Here is an 18,280-nt window from a genome sequence, read left to right as displayed (position 1 = left end):
ACAACCTTTATCATGGGTACAGCTCGTGACACCTAAGCTGTCACTTGGCCTAGCGCGGGCAGTGTTGGCTGGAGGCGGGTGGAGGTAGGGAAAAGACCGTACTGCAAACCACAGACAATATAATACTCTAATGTTTACTCCATTTATTTTAACTTAAAACATAAAAAGTTACAGATCTGTGCTGACAATTTTTATCAGCACATTGGTTTAACCGGACTAGATCGGCAGGAGGTGGGCAGTACTGAAACGAATGTTTTCGTGGGAAATATTTGAGATGTCTATATACAATGCCCTCCTAAATTTAAGTCGAATATCACAGTAAACGATCCGTTTTAACGAGTTTTTAGGGACGTCGGTTTAACCGGAGAAACCGTTATCCAGTCCGGCATTGGTCCCGAGGAGTCCGAAAAAGAGGGAGTCTACTGTAATAGTATGGATGACAAATTTAATATCAGGACATAGGCTATAAATAACATCTGTAAACAGAAAAATATAATTTAATAACAACTGGTATACAAATAATACAAAGCCTAATGTTTAAGAGTAAACATAATAAGCGTGTTATTTAAAATCGTTTGATCTCTTGCCTGTAAATAAAAATAAAGCTATTGGGTTAAATATCAGTTGAATATCACAGAGTTCGTTTCAGAATTTGAAGCAGAACATCCATCGTTTGATCATCGGCCAACACAATGTCAAACAGTTCTTTATACTGTTCCAACGCCTCTTCTATCTGTAATGAAAAAAATAAATTTTATAGTGAAAATAATCACAATTAAAATACTTGTAGTCCAGTCAAGGAATGAGGTGTAGAGTGCGTGAGCAGGTAACTAAGCGATTCCTTCAGAAACTTGTTCAGGGGGCTTAGGGTGTTAACATACCAAAAGTCCTGACTCCTAGGTGTTGAGCCAGGTTGGTGGAAGGGGGAAAGGGGGGTTAAAGGTACACATTTTGGGTTTTTCGATTATATCTCGAAAACTATCAACTTTTTGTAAACTATACTAAACTATAAAATTGAAGAAGATTAAATTTCCTACAAGCAAATTATATAATACTAGGGAACCCGTGCGGCTCAATGAGCCGCCTAGTATGAAACATAACGCCGAGGAAAACCTTATGCTTAAATTCTAGTTACTTTAGTTACATCTTAGAGTTATTTGAAAACTTGTTAGAAACTAATTTTAAATATCTCTAATGGCGTCACCAAGGTTCACCTACATCATTTCTGCTCTCGATTTTAACTGATAACTTCTAATGAGTGCTAAACGATCTGCCTCAATTCAAGTTAATATGTTGCAACAAAGTTTTTCGAGCATTGAGAATTATTGAAGAACACTGTTGCCGTACTGATAACCTTTCTTAAGTAATTAAAGTTGCGCCATTTTATTCCTTTGATTTGAGACATCCCCCGATCAAACGAATTTTCTCCGTAGAGTAACCTGAAAAGTGGGGTGATGTCAACCATTTCATGTGCTCATTTTTTACCCACAAACTCGGGGTTACAGCTCGTGACATCTAAGCTGGCACTTGGTCTATCGCTACTAGAACCTATTTCAAAAACATTATGTCCCGCCATGCGGGTTGCATCAACTGTCCTCGCGACCCATATGAAGGCGCTCAAGTACAATGCAAGGGGAGTCAACCCCGTGAGGCAGGGGAAATGTTTGCAGTCCGGTCTTTTCCCTACCTCCACCCTCCTCCCGCCTACACTGCCCGCACTAGGCCAAGTGCCAGCTTATGTGTCACGAGCTGTACCAACTGGACAGCCATAACCTGCTTTGAATAGGCTAAAGCAGCAACACCATTGAAAGTTGGTTAACGTAATTTTAACAAAATGTTTTGAAATATCTCGATCTGTCAGTGTCTGAAGTAAACATTTCTTGCATGCATTCATTTGATCTGACATTTAGGCAAGTTTACTTTTCCACCGTGACAACACTATGAGCTTCGTATATTTTTTCACTTCCAAAGTAAGTTGCATAGCAGAACTGGCAAATATTATTCATCACACAAAGTGAATGTGTATCTGGATGGGCATCTGTTAGACCAGGTCTCTCTTTTTCTACTCTCCTCATACGCACAAAATATCTTATTATCAATTGTGTCCTACTACCGTGTTCAATATTTCTTCTTTGAACTTGAGGCATTTTCTGATCTTCCAACAAAACTGATTTGAACTGTTTAACTTGGTCTTAACCTACTAAATATTACAAACATCAATATTTACTCCCAAAAAGCTACAGCTTCTTATAAACAGCTGTTTTTTTTTTTATTTGTTCTATGTATTTCTTATGGGTAAAACCCGACCTTTGAGTGGGCCTCACGCTCTTAAGGGGAGTCGCTACTGAAACTAGTGATTTTTAATAAAATCCTTTTAAAAATTATCATATATACTTTTTTAAGTTCATTTAGTCTTAGAAAAAGATTTACTGCCGTTAAAGTAAAAAAAAAAAAATTTTTTACATACTTTTTGGAGTTTTTTAAGTTTTTTGGCGGGAAAAAATGGGGTTTTTTAAATCTCTTATAACTATTTAACTACTGAACCAATTTTATTGTTCGATATCTTATTTTAAAGAGCAAGGAAAGCACATACTTTCTGTGCATACTCATGTTATTTTCTCAATTAGTTTATAAGTTATGGCTTCAAAAATAAGTTTTTGAAAAATTTATAGGTTATAAATTTTTTTTCATGTACTTTTATTTACCCAATTACAATATCCATGCACAGAAAGTTGATTTATAGTATAAACAATGTGTGGTAAAAATTTCATTCATATAGCTGCAATAGTTAAAAAGTTATAAGAACTTATATATAAAAAAAAACAAAATTTTAAAGTCGCGGAAAACAGCGGTTGAAGTTTATACGTTAGTTTATACTAGGCCTAGTTGATGCCCCAAAAGAGGTGTGCGCGCTTCACTTCAAATATTTTTTTCACAGTGAAAAAAATATATATTATACCAAATGTTATGTTTTTCTGAAACCTTACAATCCATAGAACAAGATAAAAAAATAATAAAAAAAATCAAGTTTTTTACAAAATTGGTAGTTTTTCAGTAGCGACTCCCCTTAAGGGCAGGAATTTTAGAATTCTAAAACCTTATTGCAAAACTGCATATTGAGACGAATCTTTTGACACCTCATACGTTGAAATTGGTCCACAAATAAGGGAGGAGTTGCGTTAACAAAAAACGGCTTCACGTATTATATATATAGATGTTTATTTTGGTTAAACAGATTACGAGTTATTACTTATTTAATTAATATCTTATTAAAATACTCCTTCCATAAGAAATACATGTAAATTAGTATGTGAAATGGGGTGAATCCTATCCGCCCAAAGGAAATATAACCGATATTCTGGAAATCTTGCTAAAATTTCCAGCAATTTGACACTTTAATCATACAATTTTGTCAAAAATTAAAGCGTGGGTAAGCTTTTAAAAACGGGATGATTTGAGGGTTTTTTCATAATTCTTAATAAAAAACAACGAAACACGACAATTTTTTTACCTCGCCCTTGCCTTAATTTTGGAACAATTTTTATGATTAAAATGTCAAATTACTGGAAATTTTGTCAACATTTCCAGAATATTGGTTATATTTCCTTTGGGCGGATAGGATTCGCCCCATTTCGCATACTAATATACATGTATTTCTTATGGAAGGAGTATTTTAATAAGATATTAATTAAATAAGTAATAACTCGTAATCTGTTTAACCAAAATAAACACATTATTTAATTTTCTTGTAGAAAATTTAATCTTCAATTTTATAATTTAGTATAGTATACAAAAAGTTGATAGTTTTTGAGATATAATCAAAAAAGCCAAAATGCGTACCTTTACCCCCCCCCTTTCTCTCCTCCACCCCCCTGACTCACCACCTATGAGTCAGGACTTTTGGTATGTTAACACCTTAAGCCCCCTGAACAAGTTTCTGAAGGAATCGCTTAGTTACCTGCTCACGCACTCTACACCCACTTTTGGATCATTCATTGACTGGACTATTGTATGACACTAAATTTTATTGAAGATACAATAGCATTTGAATCATCTTAAACTTTGTTTTTTTCATGCTGCAGCAAAAACAGCTGTGTTTAATACATGGTCCAAAGGTAGCTCTTCTACTCCCTAGGGAGTAAAAGTCAGCTGCTGTAAACGCCGTAAGCAATAGATCAAAATTATGTATAGATTGATTTAATTGGTTGTAGCTTATTGTTGCGTAGTTCGTCATATCAATAGTATAAAGTACACTAAAACAAACTTAATTGACAAGATGATGTAATCACTTACTAGTAATCTGCTTGTTTGCATTAGCAAAATTGAAAACAATTTGGAAGTCGTTTCAAGAAGTTATCTTTAGTTAGATGAAAAGTATTTTTTATTTTCTAATTTAGTTGCAGCATGAAAAAAAATATAGTTCAACACACGAGCAAAAAGTGCCTTTTCAACCATCACTTATTTACCTACCTTCGCTTCACCTCGATCGTATAACTTGAGCTCGGGTCGAAAAGAGTCACTTTACGCCCTAGTGATGAAATATACGATTTGGACATGGAATGACATATACAATTTAAAATATAAATACCCCCGTCACAGCAAACCTGCAGACTAAGGGAATTTCCATTTGCCTGAATTGATTTTAGGTTTTGTGAGTACCTAGCCTTGCTGCTACAGGGAGGGTAAAAACAGGGTTTTTTTAGTAAAATATTAATAACTTAGTATAAAATAAATAAATTTACCAAATTTGATAAAAATATATCCATAAACAAGCAAACTACAACATTTTACAACAATCTCCATAAGAATAACATGGGAATTTTAAAATAAAGATTTTTTGAATTTTCTCCGTAACCAATAGTTGTACAAAAACACTTTGAAATACTAAATTATTTGTTTTTTTAAGCTCTTTAAAAAGGTCTGGAGAGAAATTGTGAAATTTTGTGTTAAGAGGGTCAAAAATGAGAAAAACAAATTTTTACCCCATAAAACCCCCCTCTATGTAAAAATAGTAGCCCTAATCACTACAGTTTTCATAATAAATCTATATACATCCTACTAATATTATAAATATATATATATATATATATATATATATATATATATAAAAATTTGAACGAATGGTGTTTTTGGCCTTTGGGGACATCAAAATGAAAAAGTAAATCAGTCCTGGGCCTAGTTCTTACCAGTTAGTTTATGCCACCTACGGTAATAGCTACTTCCCTATAGGGAAATGCGCTAAAAGCAGGTGTTACATTACGTATTGAAAATTCAGATTCTGTCAAAAACTACCTTTAACGTATAAAAATACCACAGACCCTGTTGTGCCACAGACCGCCCACAAAGCAAATCAGGTAGAAATAATCTATGTTTAACTATGCTGCATACTAATTACCAGTTTGCTTTGTACTTTTAGTAAATCAGTGATGTGACAAGTTAAGTATAAGTACAAAAATTTACTTCATTGTTTTTCAACTTGAGTTATTAATTGAATGCTTGGAACTATTATCACTTGAGTCCTTAGTACTCATCGACATCACTCAGCGATGTGGACTTGGAGTGATGATTCAGAAATCTATGCCCAAATATTCAATCGACACAAAAATTGACATAGGAATGCACCGGGAAGCTAACAACAAATTCCTAAACAAACGACGGAGTCCATTACTAAAGGAATAAGGAACAAACTTTGAGTCATCTTGATACCTAGTTGGACTTGTTACTTAACAGAGTATAGTACACCTGTCACATTACTAGAGGTAATATAATCTACTAATTATTAGGTTATGTTATGTGAAAGGTTCATTACATGATTGTTGAGAAACCCAATCTTGAGCACAGTGTCATGAGGTACACCGTCAGCCATTTTTGCATCTCCGACTGAATCTCCGAGTAGAATGACATTACTGCGCCCAGACAACTCCTGCAAACACACACTTAAATTGTAATTTAAGTTGTAGGACCTGCTTAACCCTCCAACTGGTATAAGTCGCGATCGCGACTCAATTACGTCACGCGATTACTGGTAAGATCGCGATCGCGACCCATTTGCAAGCGTTATGTAAAACACAATTTACTCCGTTATTTTACGTTTAATATCTATGTATTTTATATAGTATTAAAGAGCAAACACTGAGCAATCTAGTCATCATATGTTTAGTTGCATTTGTTGAAAAAAAAAGAATGTTGGCAAGCCTGTATTTCAGATGATTGTTTGTGTTCGCTTGCGTCGTCTAGTCTGCCGCATTTTGTTGTTAACCCTTTACTTTGAATGCTTTAAAATGAATATTTTAGTGAGTTGTGGTTAGTTTTTAACTTAAAATGAGTGAACTAAGTAATTCTAGTGCAATTAGGGCCTGTTTGAATGATGCTGAACCAATATCTGACCTACAAAGTGATGTATTCAGTGAAAATGAAAATGAAATTGATGACAGTGATGTGGGTTCTGATGTGTATGATTCTGACATATCTTTGACTGATTTTTCATCTGGGAGTGGGGAATTATACTTTCCAAACAGTGAAGATGAGAACTCAGATACATCTATTACAGATTTTGATCTTCCAAGACCTAGGCCTAGGCCTAATGAAGTAGGCTTGCGTAGGCCTTTGCCAAGTTCTCCAGAACACCCAGATCCAGATGACCATCCTATCCCTGAGGTAAATAACCCTTTGAACCAACCTAATTATACTCTGCCAGGGCCTAGGATTAGCTCGGGTGTACACTGGGTTAGGGTTTACCCACCTGAACAAATGTTTGACGTCACAGAAAAATTTCAGGTACGAAATCCAGGTCCTCGAAATCTTCCTCCCCGGAATAGCAACCCTATTACATATTTCTATCTTTGCTTTACTAATGTTATCTGGGGTATGATGGTGAGGGAAACAAATGCTTATGCAAGCAGACAAATAGAATCAGCTATAAATGGAGGTACATTGACGCCAAACAGTAGACTAAGAAGGTGGAAAGAAACCTCTATCAAGGAAATGAAGCGTTTTATGGCCCTTCTTATAAATATGGGTCTGAATTACAAACAGAACATTGAAAATTATTGGTCAACTGTTAGATCTCAGAGATTACCTTTTTTTCCTGATAATATGAGCCTAGTAAGATTTCAGGCACTGAGATCAATGTTCCATCTTAGCTCTCTACAGTATATACCAAAAGGACAGCTCGGACATGATCCATGGTTCAAAGTGCGACATTTCTATGAGCTAATGAATGGATATTTTAAAGTTTATTTTATTCCAAACCAGAACATTTCATTAGATGAGTCTATGATAGGGATGAAGAATAGGTGTACATTTATAAAATATATGCCTAACAAAAGACATGCCCGCTTCGGTATAAAAAAATTTGAAGTGTGCGATAGTGACACCGGGTACGTACTTCATTCTGAGCTGTACAGTGGTAAAGACTTCCTTGAAAATACAAATCCTGATATTGCATTTACAGAAAAGGTAGTTTTACACCTACTAAATAAATGCTACTTACTCAATAAAGGATATCATCTGTACACAGATAATTACTACACTAAATTACCTCTTGCCAAAAAGTTACTTCAACATGAAACTTACATTACCGGTACCGTCAACAAGCGGTCAAAAGAACTCTCCAAAAGTGTTTTAGATGCTAAATTACAACCTGAGACATCAATCTATTTTAGAAAGCAAGGAGTTCTGCTTGTTGGCTACAAACAAAAGAAAAAACGCAAGCCTGTTTACCTTATAACAACTGGATTCCCCGCAGATGACCGTGTAGTAAAAAGTAAAAAAAGTGGAATAGAGGCTATAAAACCATCCCTAATAAATGAGTAGGGCCTACAACCTTCATATGGGTGGTGTGGACAGCAAAGATAAGTCTATATATCACAGCACCTGTACAAGAGCTACAAAAAAATATTGGAAGAAGATCTTTGAAAATTTTTTGGACATGGCTCTCCTAAACAGTTATATTTTGTACCTGAAAAATACTGACCAGCCTATGACACGATACAACTATATGGTTAGCATCGTTGAAAGTTTATCAAGTGATGTTGCAGTGCCTAACCCAAGAGCTCAGATACCAGATGTTAGTCCTGGAGGAGATGCAGGACCCTCTGCGTCCCATGTATTGACGAGATTGCCTGGAGTACAACTCAGGATGTGTGTTGTGTGTTCCACTCCACAAAAAAAGTCCAGGAGTCATTTTTGGTGCCCTGCATGTAACTCAGGAGTGCACCCAGGCTGTTTCCACAAGTTGGAGCACTTTTGGAGAGCACCCAAGAGGGGTAAGAGAGCAAGGGAAAATAACGCTAACGATTCTGACTAGAATTCTTCTTGTAAACGGTTAGCTCCTTTGTCCAAAGTTGATTCTAAGACTTGTATTTTTTATTTTGTAAATAATTTCAATTCACATATAGGCCTAAAACACAATATTTTTATGGAGAAATGAAGTGAGAAGCCTGGGGCAGTGGTTTCCAGCACAGGTCCAGCAGGTCTTGTGTTTGTGCGGAAAAAGTGCTTCGTGTTTTTGTCACATATTTGCTTTATAGACTTTTTTTTTATATAAACTAGCAAGTGTTATACATAGTTGGAAAGACAATGAAACTGTGAACATTTTGGCTATCTTATTTTTTGATATAAGACATATTTGACCAGAGATAATATACTAAAAGAAGAAGAAACATTTTTTTTTCAATATTGCTGTACCCACATAGGAGGAATACCTGTTAACATACTTGTAAGTACACCATTAAAACTATTATTTTTGAATAGGTTATTTCTTTCTGAAAAAATCTATATATAATATGTATGTTTTTTGTACCATTTTATATGTTTAATGTGGTATTTACTAAATGCTTGCGCGGTGGTCAAAAAAACCTTACCAGTACGGGAAATTTTAATGACCAGTTGGAGGGTTAAGTAGTCTACATTGACAGACAATATTTCCAAAGAAGAATTTACTAAAAAATACCCATCAAGAGGAGGATATAGTTGACAGTAGCCAAGGCCACACTAAAAAAACAGGCCGTAATGCTCGTCAAGCATGACGTCACGATAGAAGACGGTAATGACGTAATGTTTGATATTTTTGTGACAGAGGGTATTTATTTATTTATTTATTTTCCAAGGAAAGATTAAAACAAGCAGCTGATCACAAACGGCAAACATTACGTCATTGCCGTCTTCTATCGTGACGTCATGCTTGACGAGCATTACGGCCTGTTTTTTTAGTGTGGCCTTGCAGTAGCACAAGAAATTAGATATACAAACAGATATATACAAATGATGACACAAGATGATATACAAGAGAACAGTATATCAGACTTTGAGGAGTACTTTTTCAATCGACCAGTAAAGACACAAAATATAATAATACCCCAGGCTGCAGAAAACCTGCAGACTAAGAGAATTCCCATTTCCCTGAATTGATTTTAAACTAAATCTATTCAAATAACATTAGGTTTAACGAGTACCTAGGTTTGCTGCTACAGGGAGGATAATAAAGTCTGTTTTTTAGTAAAATATTAATAGCTTAGTATAAAATTGTTTTTTGTTTATATTGTTGTGACCTGTGCGATAGGAATTTCTGAACAGTGCTCGCCACTCAGGCTCTTCCTAGAATATCACAAGTATATTTCCAGCACAATATTCTAAAGCTGAAAGCGCACGGTCTTCCCAAAAGCAAGTTTCTGTACCAAACTTCTCTGTGGAACTAATAAGCTAGCTAAAGCAATCCACATACTGAATAGTAAGTTGTGTTCTGAATGAGTTGTTCATTTTTGTTGAAGACGTGAATGATATCGCCTTGGCACCCAGCAATTTTTCCGTCCTCTACCCTGAGAAAGTTGGACACAATGTGAACGTTGTCTGTCAGGAAACCTTCGTGTTTGAGAGAAAGTTTCACGACTTCTCCAATCCCAGCTGAGAAGACCAACACCGGAACTTTGGTGTTTTGCAATTGCTCCAAACAGTCTTTTGTATGATCCCTGCAAAACAGAATAACTTATCTTTAATCTTACTAAAATTTAAGGTACATACCTTCACGTCCACAGTTCATAGATGTATGGTTAAACCCACTACATGTTTCGCCTATACATAGGCATTGTCAAGTGGTCCTTCAAGAACGTTTCGTCCATTGTACTCGTCAAAAAACATTTAAATAAATTCACAAAACACGATACATTGTACGAAACATTTAACACTTAGTAGGCCTACTATTTACCGGTCGCGGTACGGAGGCAGACATGAAAATTCTGGGGCTACACAATGAATTTTAATTACTTTAATCTTACCAAATATAAGTTAGACACAGAATAATGCAAAAGCTCCATTGGTTATGGCAGGTTGTTTCTCTCTTAACTGCTTTGAAGAATAAATTGTATTTTTGTAATGCAGGTCTACATGCGACCGTTCAGTAACATACATATGTAAATGGTATTTAGAATTCAAAACTTTTCAGCAACCAAATTGGTATATTTTTTTATTCCATAAAATGTTTTTATTACAAAGTTATGGGTTTACTTTGTTTGAAGTTCATTGTTGGTTTGGTTAATGTTGTTCAAAGGTTTATTGCAAACAATGTGTATTGTTTTTTACAATTGTGATGGAAAATGTCCGCAATAAACTTTTGAACAACATTATGGGTTTAAATATTACAATGGAAATAGCGAGAGAGCCTGGATAGATTGATATACTAAAAAGAAAACTGAATTAACACTGTGCTGCATTTCTTAGTTATCATTGAAAGAGCCGGTTTGCAAACTATGGAAACATAGAAAAGTCATAGAACACAACCTTGGAAAAGAAATAGAAATAACGGTTTTTCTTTTAGAATTTATAATCGTTATTGTGGACAACCTAATGCAGCTATGAGTAAAGCTATTTGTAGAAAACATTAAAACACGAGATCAGCTTTTGAAAAATGATAAGATATTTACAAGAAATGTTGATTATATCGATCTGTTATGTACACCTAGAGTATTTCCATAATCTTTGAGTCGAATCTAATAAAGTCATCAGACATAATAATTGTTATTCGATTTAAAATAACGCCTGTAATACTTAGCAATTGCTCAAATTCGAGCAACAGGGACACCAGTTGTACATAAAAACACCGAGCCTCAAATTGAACCCTGCATAGAAGTAAGCCCAACATGGTTTGACATTAAAACAGCAACCTGAACATACTTATTATCACTACAAAAAAAAAATGCCTTCATTTTATTATCAACATGAAATTTTGAGAGAGTTGCCACAAGTAGGCGTAACTTCATTACAACTTGCGGCACTTTTAAAGATGAAATGACTCATATCTTACTAGTACTATCTTTTTCACCATGAGTCTGGATAAAACTACAGTAATTGCAATTTCCTTACCCTCATATGTAAAAAATTTGACTTCAGTCAAATTTCCATCTGGCTAGAACTTTTTTAAGAGTAGAAATATATTTTTTGTTCATACAAACCTGAAAGGCTGCCTATTTTGTCTGAGGTATTTATCTACATCATCAATGTTCCATTCAACACCCTTCATGTACTCAATTCCCATTTCCCACCATTCCACCATGAAGGGAATTTTCTCCTCTACTGTTAGCTTTGGATCGATTTCAATTGGGAGGTATTTATCTAAATTACGTTTCAGTTTAAGCCTTATTTCTTCATTAACGCTGGGATAGTTTTCAAGAAGACCTATGATAGAAAATAAGAACATTAATTTGTAATATTTTCCATTTATTTTTCATGTTAGATATACATAATAAATGGTGTCAACAGTATTTTCATTTTACATGCGATTTCCAGCACTAAACAAATTGGTAATTGGAATTTAGCATACAGACTCAGGTTTTAAGTGTTGAAGTTGCTAAAAATTACAGAAGGGTTAGCAGACCTAGGCAAAAATGAAATGAATAATCTTTGATAATCATTTAAAAGAATAGCCTATTGAGCCTACAAATTGAGGAAGAAGTACAGTAATATAAATCTAACTTTTTTAAGCAGTCATTAATTTAAAAAAAAGCATGTTTTTCATTATTTTATTCCTGCACACCACAATTCAACTACTAGTTTACTTTGAACAAAAAAGTTCAACTTTTTAAATTCTGTACCAACTATGAAGCAAAATACAATATGTAGTAAAGTAAGACACATAGCACTCAATTTGTTTTATGGCAGTTTTCTTGAAAACACCGATAAAGATGATTTTTGAACATATTCAATTTTAAAATCAATCATTCTGCGATTGTCCGTAGTAAGTGGTATACAGACCGAGTTATTTTGCAATACACAATAATAACGATTTAACAAGTTAAATTACAATAGCAATTCAACAGTTTGACAACAGAACAATTAATGTTGCCTAATAAATAAAAACTTTTACTTACAGAAAGTGGATTTTGTCAGTATTCCATTTTCCTGGCTCTTTGTTAATGTTCGATCAAAGTCAATGATAAGTTGCAATTTTTCTGGACCTCCAGAAGCAATAGAATTGATTTTCTCCAAAACATTAAATGGATTTTTCATGTGAACATGAGGCAGGGATAACCACGATGGAGCCTTAAAAAGTAAATTAATTTATTAATGGTAATAGTCTGGAGATGTGCACAAAACAGCCATTTCAACTAATCTATATATTTTATATAAAAATTACGCCAACACGAAATTTGTCGTTTGAACTCCTCTGCCATTTCTTAACCGATTTTGACCATTTACGTCTCAATGGAAAGAGTGTGTCACGTAGATTTGCAAACTGGCCTTATTATTTTAAAGTCCTTCGGGCTCTGCCCCAGTGGCTTTTGAAGTTCCCATGTGAAGAACATATTTGTTTTCATTATGCTCACCTGGATTTAATTGCTATTAATATTTATTTTGCAATTCAAGGAAACGCATGTATAAACATTTACTGATTTGGTTTAAATGAAATATTTAGTATTTGAATTTGGGTTCTTGTCGCCTACATATTACAACGTAAAAAATCGAGAAAGCCTGGACAATTTGATATAGGCTACTTCACCAAATAAGAAAAATGAATTGACATAGTACCGTACTGGATTTTCTTGAGCAATCGTTGAAAGAACCGATTTGTTAACTATGAAAACATAGGATCGTTATTAGCCTATATAATGAAGAACACATACAATATGAAGATTCCTACAAACAACGAACAAGGATGTTAGCCGAAGTGCTACTATTTTTGTAGGAAACATTGACTTAACTTTGTTATTATTGCAGAGGAAAACCCTATAAGGCTAAATACAACTGGTACGGCAAGGACATTAAATTATGTGTTTCCATCAAAAGTCAAGTGATTTTAGAAGAATATGACTATATCCAAGAAACCTTTACTAAAACTTTCATTGAATGATTCAACTATTATTCACATTTAAGGGGGGAAAAACATTTGAACAACATCAGGCCTTTCAACTCTGCATTTTTTCAGGTAAATAGAATTAACGTAATAACAGTAACTAACAAAAGTAATGCCAATTGAAGCAAATAAAATTGTGACAGAGAGGTTATGCAGGAAATCAGGTAATTCTTAAGTAATGTAAACAAATGTTTTCGCTATTAAAAAAACTACTGAAATTTGTAAACGTACTGGCGACAATGGGTGGTACCGTGCAGACTACATTAACATTGACGAAGATCAACATGGACAACCTAATGCGGATATAAGTGGGAAACATTTGTAGAATATCTCCAGGAATTTTTTTTCAAAATTTTGATTTTTAATGGTAATTTTCCCTTAACCCTCCGAGTGTCCATATGTAGTTTAGGCCTTAATGTCCACCTATTTTTGGCGCATTTGCAAGGTTTTATTAAAACGGATCTGAGAAGCTTAAAACAATGTTAATATACCATTCTGTTCTATATACCATTTTGTTTGGAAAATCATGGGCTTCAATATCATACATAAAACATAAGGAATATTTGTTTCAAAAAAATTTTTTAGGTAAAAAAAAAATTATCTTTGAAAAATTTTAAAAAAATAAGTTCACGCTCAATGAAATGAGTGACGCTCAGAGGGTTAAAAACCCATAAAATAACGGAAAAATAAGATTTTCTAAAAAATGGCCCGAACAATTTCATAAAATTTAGTAGGCTATATTAGTCCTGAACAAAATGGTACAAATCCTATTTCCGTAAAAAATTATGGCTCAAAAGTTATTGTAACTGAGGTGACTTTCGAGTGGAATATTAGAATATAAAAAGACAAAATGCTGAAATAGAAGTAACTGTGTTATATTAAAGATCAGAATAGGAAAGTAAACAGCATTTGATGATTAAAATTTTGGTTGCTATGGTAACAACTGATTCATATGTTCATAACAGTAACTTATGTTATTTTCCCATAAAAAGAACCCATAAAATAACAAAAAATCTGATGTTAGGAAAAAAGCTGGTTTTAATTCAAATTAAATGTGGGTCCTTATAATTCTAAAGAAAATAGTGCAACCCACATTGCTGTAACAATTACGGTTTAACAGTTATTGCAACTTTTGTGATTTTCCCTATAAAATATCATACTGTAGTTACTCCCACCGCTTACCCATGATAAAAGTTGTGGACAAGCTTATGGGAGAAAGTAGGCCTATTGTGTCAGATAGCTGATACCATTTATTTTACAAATTAGGCCTACAGCTTACTTTCAGGTCTTTGATCTTTTCCAATTAAAATAGAGCAAAACTGCAAGTCATTTTAATCTTACTTACAACTTACATCTTTTAAATCTTCTAGACACCTCGGCATCTTGTGTTTTCCACTGGAGGAGACTGACTGCTAATTTTTTGAAGTTTCTGTGTTTGTATAGGGTCTGGAAAAATATAACTTAATATGATTAAAAACAGATATTACAGAATAATAATTAATAATTTACTGTATTTAGTAGGTACCGGTCATTATTAGTAGTCAATGTCACAGTCATAGTCATAGTTACAGAGTTACAGCATTTTTATATATTCATTGGTTACAGTCATAGACATAATCTGTTTAGTTATCGTTGGATAAAACATCCTGTCACCAAGCATTCCATTTCCTATTGTGAAACTCTATATTGAAATCTACTGGGCATAATTCTGATGAGATAATGGCAGGGCCAAATCCAACTCTTTAATTAAAACTACTTTTTTATCATGATGAGATTCTATAAATCTGAGAAAGTTTTTGAAATTCATTCAATCTATTAGGTATATATATATATAGATAATCCAATGTAGGCCTACCGTATGTTTTCCTTTATGGACTCCGAAACCGCTCAACAGATTGTAATGAGACTTTCAGGCATTATTAAGCATTATTCAAGGATGGTTTGTGTGAAATTTGGTGCAGATCCGTCAAAAGGGCTCCGCCCCAGTGGCTCTGGAGTTTCCCATGTTAACCTTATGAGTACTCATATTTAAATGGAATTAAAGAATCTTAACAGCTGGTTCAACTAAACAATTTGATTCCGTGATGTTCAATAGCATTAAAAAGTTAATAGGTTAACCAACAGGGCGCAGCACTATTATTTTTTTAAATTTATGACAACAGCTAACTTGCAACCAAAAGGTGAGTGAGCGTAGCGAATGAACTTCAACCTGGAGGCGAGTTAGCATAGGAAACGAGCTAACCTGAAGGCAAGTGAGCGCAGCAAACGAGCTCCAACCTAAAGGTGAGTGAGCGTAGCGAACGAACGTCAACCAAGATGTGATTGAGCCATGCGAACGAGCTCATCTTGAAAATGAACATGCATTTGACATAAAACCACATTAGGAAAGGACGACGTCTGTCGGGCCAGCTAGTATCTAATAAATAGGCCTATAGTTTTGTTTGAAGAAACATATGTGTAGATGAATATTACTGATACGTTGATCCTACTTTAATATCTTACAACAGTTAACTTAGGCTGATTAAATCGATTGCCCAAAAATTTTGAAAAAAATAAACCTAAGAGTAAACGTTCCAGCTGCGGTACAAGAAGAATATCACTAAGTTATTCGTTCACCTAGCAGCTTCAACATCTTATGCTGCAAACAGCACTCTGATGAAAGACAACATTGTCAAGGTACCTAATTTATTACTGTACCTGACCATGTGAATCTCTCTTCACTCTGATCATTCAAGACGATGCTTAAACTAAAATGGATGTGACAGTGGAAATTGTACACAATGTCGGTGGACCGTCAAAAAGTTAACTTCACCATCGGCAAGCTGTGTAGGCTACCTGAGTCCTTGGTGGTGCCTCTGAAGGGCCACACACAACAGCAATATGACCAACATAGTTTAGTGGTTACAAGAATCTTCTTCTCCTCAACATTTCCTAGACTCTCATGACCAAAACTTCTAGACATTCTTGTCCAAAACTCTAGGCTATAGTATTGGAACGATTCGTTCAGAATTAATCAATTCCATTGTGAACGTAATTGGGAGAAAATTTAAGTTGAGGCATACAAACATACCTAAATCAGTGATAAGAAATAAAACTTTATTCAACTAAGCTACCGGTACCGTACTTATCAAATGAACTACCAAATTATAACTGAAACAACAACAAAAAGAAAATTAACACTAGTTGGAAGTTTAAGACTATCTAGCAAACAATAGTCTAGCTTAGTGATGGGCGATACGGACGCGTATCGCGATACAGCGATACGATACGTATCGGAAAAAAATATCGTATCGCCGTATTGAATCGGGCGTCTGTATCGCGATACGCGAATCGTATCGTCAAAAATATCGAAAAACGATACGTATCGTATCGTTTTCCCCCTCCCCTACCTAACCTAGAAACGGCAAATTTATTCTATATAAGTACCTGGGGACCAAGCTTTGCTCGGGTAAAATCATTAGTTTACTCTGAAAACAGTCTTAGTATTGCAGATACATTCATTAATCCATTTCCACACTCGACACTGCTCACTGCTCGCCTTTACTACTTCCTTCACAACTCCCTACGTCTTGGACCTGTTTCCCTATTCTTCCCATAGAATTTTAGGATTGCAGATACATTAATGTAATTGCCACAGACAGTTCCCACCACGGCCGCCTACACTCTGCACTGCTAGTGCTAGATAGCAGATAGCACGCTAGTGGAAAGTAAATGGACTGGACTGGGATGGGACTGGTACATTATCAAGTAAAAACCAAAAATACAGACGTCAAAAACTCCTATTTCAAACCACTTTCAAGTTTTTCAAACTACACATCCACAGAGTACAGATTTTGCAGTTTGCTCGGCCTGCGCAAAAAAAGCTTAAAAATATCGTTTTGACATGAATCGTATCGCTCTATGTGCCGATATAAATACAAATATCGTTTTAGGCGATACGATACGTATCGTTTTTCAAATATCGTATCGAAATATCGTATCGTCCCTCGCGTATCGCTATATTCCGATACGATACGATACGTATCGCACATCACTAGTCTAGCTTAACTTCAACCAACCCTGTACCACTCACTGCCACATTGACATAGGCTAATGTCAACTTAAAAATTCTCAATCCTCATCTCATCAAACCTGATGTTATCACATGAAAACCAACTTAACAGGTTAAACTATAATCTTAAGCAACCCATTAATAATAACTTACCTATTTAACTTTCTTAAAAATAATTAAGGCCTAACGTACATACCAATATTCCGATCACAACTGAAATTGGATTAGCCTTCACTTAGTTCTTATTCTAATTACTAAAAGTTAAAAAGCGTACTTATTAGTTGTTAGACGTTTCTTATTTCTGGGTATCAACCTTGAATAAATTATTTTTTGATAATTAAGTCTAATCAAGTCGCTAACTAGGTTTTTCTTTTCTTTCTTTCTTAAGATGGCAACAAAAACATAACCTATGAACTGAACCTATGAAAATCAAAATATCGAATATCGAATATCGAACTAAAAAAATCTAATCTGAGATCTGACTGACTAATGAGTTGAGTGAAGTGAGAATAATAATACAACATCATGGATCGAAAAACCTCTGGCATTGATTATATCCTATAAAATATTATAAATTTTCAATGAACAGTGAATTAATATCAAATGTCATTGGTACAATGTAATTAGACTTTTATACTATTCAAAAACCTAAAGCAATTCATTATGCATCTATTTTGTTAATGTTATACAGACCCATTTCAGCAATATTAGAATAATAATTAATTTTGGGCCAGTAGGCAGTAACAATCATTGAAAGTGCTGTTTTGTAAGTCAACCATTGGAACGGCATTTATTGTTTGAATTAAGATGATAAATATGGTAAGTCATATTTTGCTATAGTCATATACTATCAAGTCATATTTTATGGTATAAAACCAATTAAA

At 34.4% G+C, this 18,280-nt stretch overlaps 1 protein-coding gene across 2 annotated transcripts; it reads right to left on the bottom strand.

Annotated features, from left to right (window-relative positions):
* Positions 1-479: 479 nt before the first annotated feature.
* On the bottom strand, positions 480-17,819 carry LOC128989975 (7-methylguanosine phosphate-specific 5'-nucleotidase A-like). Of its 2 annotated transcripts, none has more exons than XM_054412156.1 (7): positions 17,593-17,819; positions 14,698-14,791; positions 12,363-12,534; positions 11,448-11,670; positions 9,725-9,968; positions 5,810-5,923; positions 480-733 (listed from the first exon to the last, which is right to left on the bottom strand). In XM_054412156.1, exons 2-7 carry the CDS (start codon positions 14,725-14,727, stop codon positions 632-634), a joined length of 885 nt encoding a protein of 294 aa, XP_054268131.1. In that variant the 5' UTR covers positions 14,728-14,791; positions 17,593-17,819; the 3' UTR covers positions 480-631. The 2 variants fall into 2 exon arrangements, with proteins under 2 accessions (XP_054268131.1, XP_054268132.1); XM_054412157.1 differs by having other exon boundaries at positions 17,671-17,819.
* Positions 17,820-18,280: the final 461 nt, after the last annotated feature.

The sequence above is a fragment of the Macrosteles quadrilineatus genome, unplaced genomic scaffold (genome assembly GCF_028750875.1).
Source record: "Macrosteles quadrilineatus isolate MER2022 unplaced genomic scaffold, UCM_ALF_1.0 Scaffold_3__2_contigs__length_128488019, whole genome shotgun sequence".
Classification (NCBI taxonomy): domain Eukaryota; kingdom Metazoa; phylum Arthropoda; class Insecta; order Hemiptera; family Cicadellidae; genus Macrosteles; species Macrosteles quadrilineatus.
This window is presented reverse-complemented; position numbering and strand designations above follow the sequence as displayed.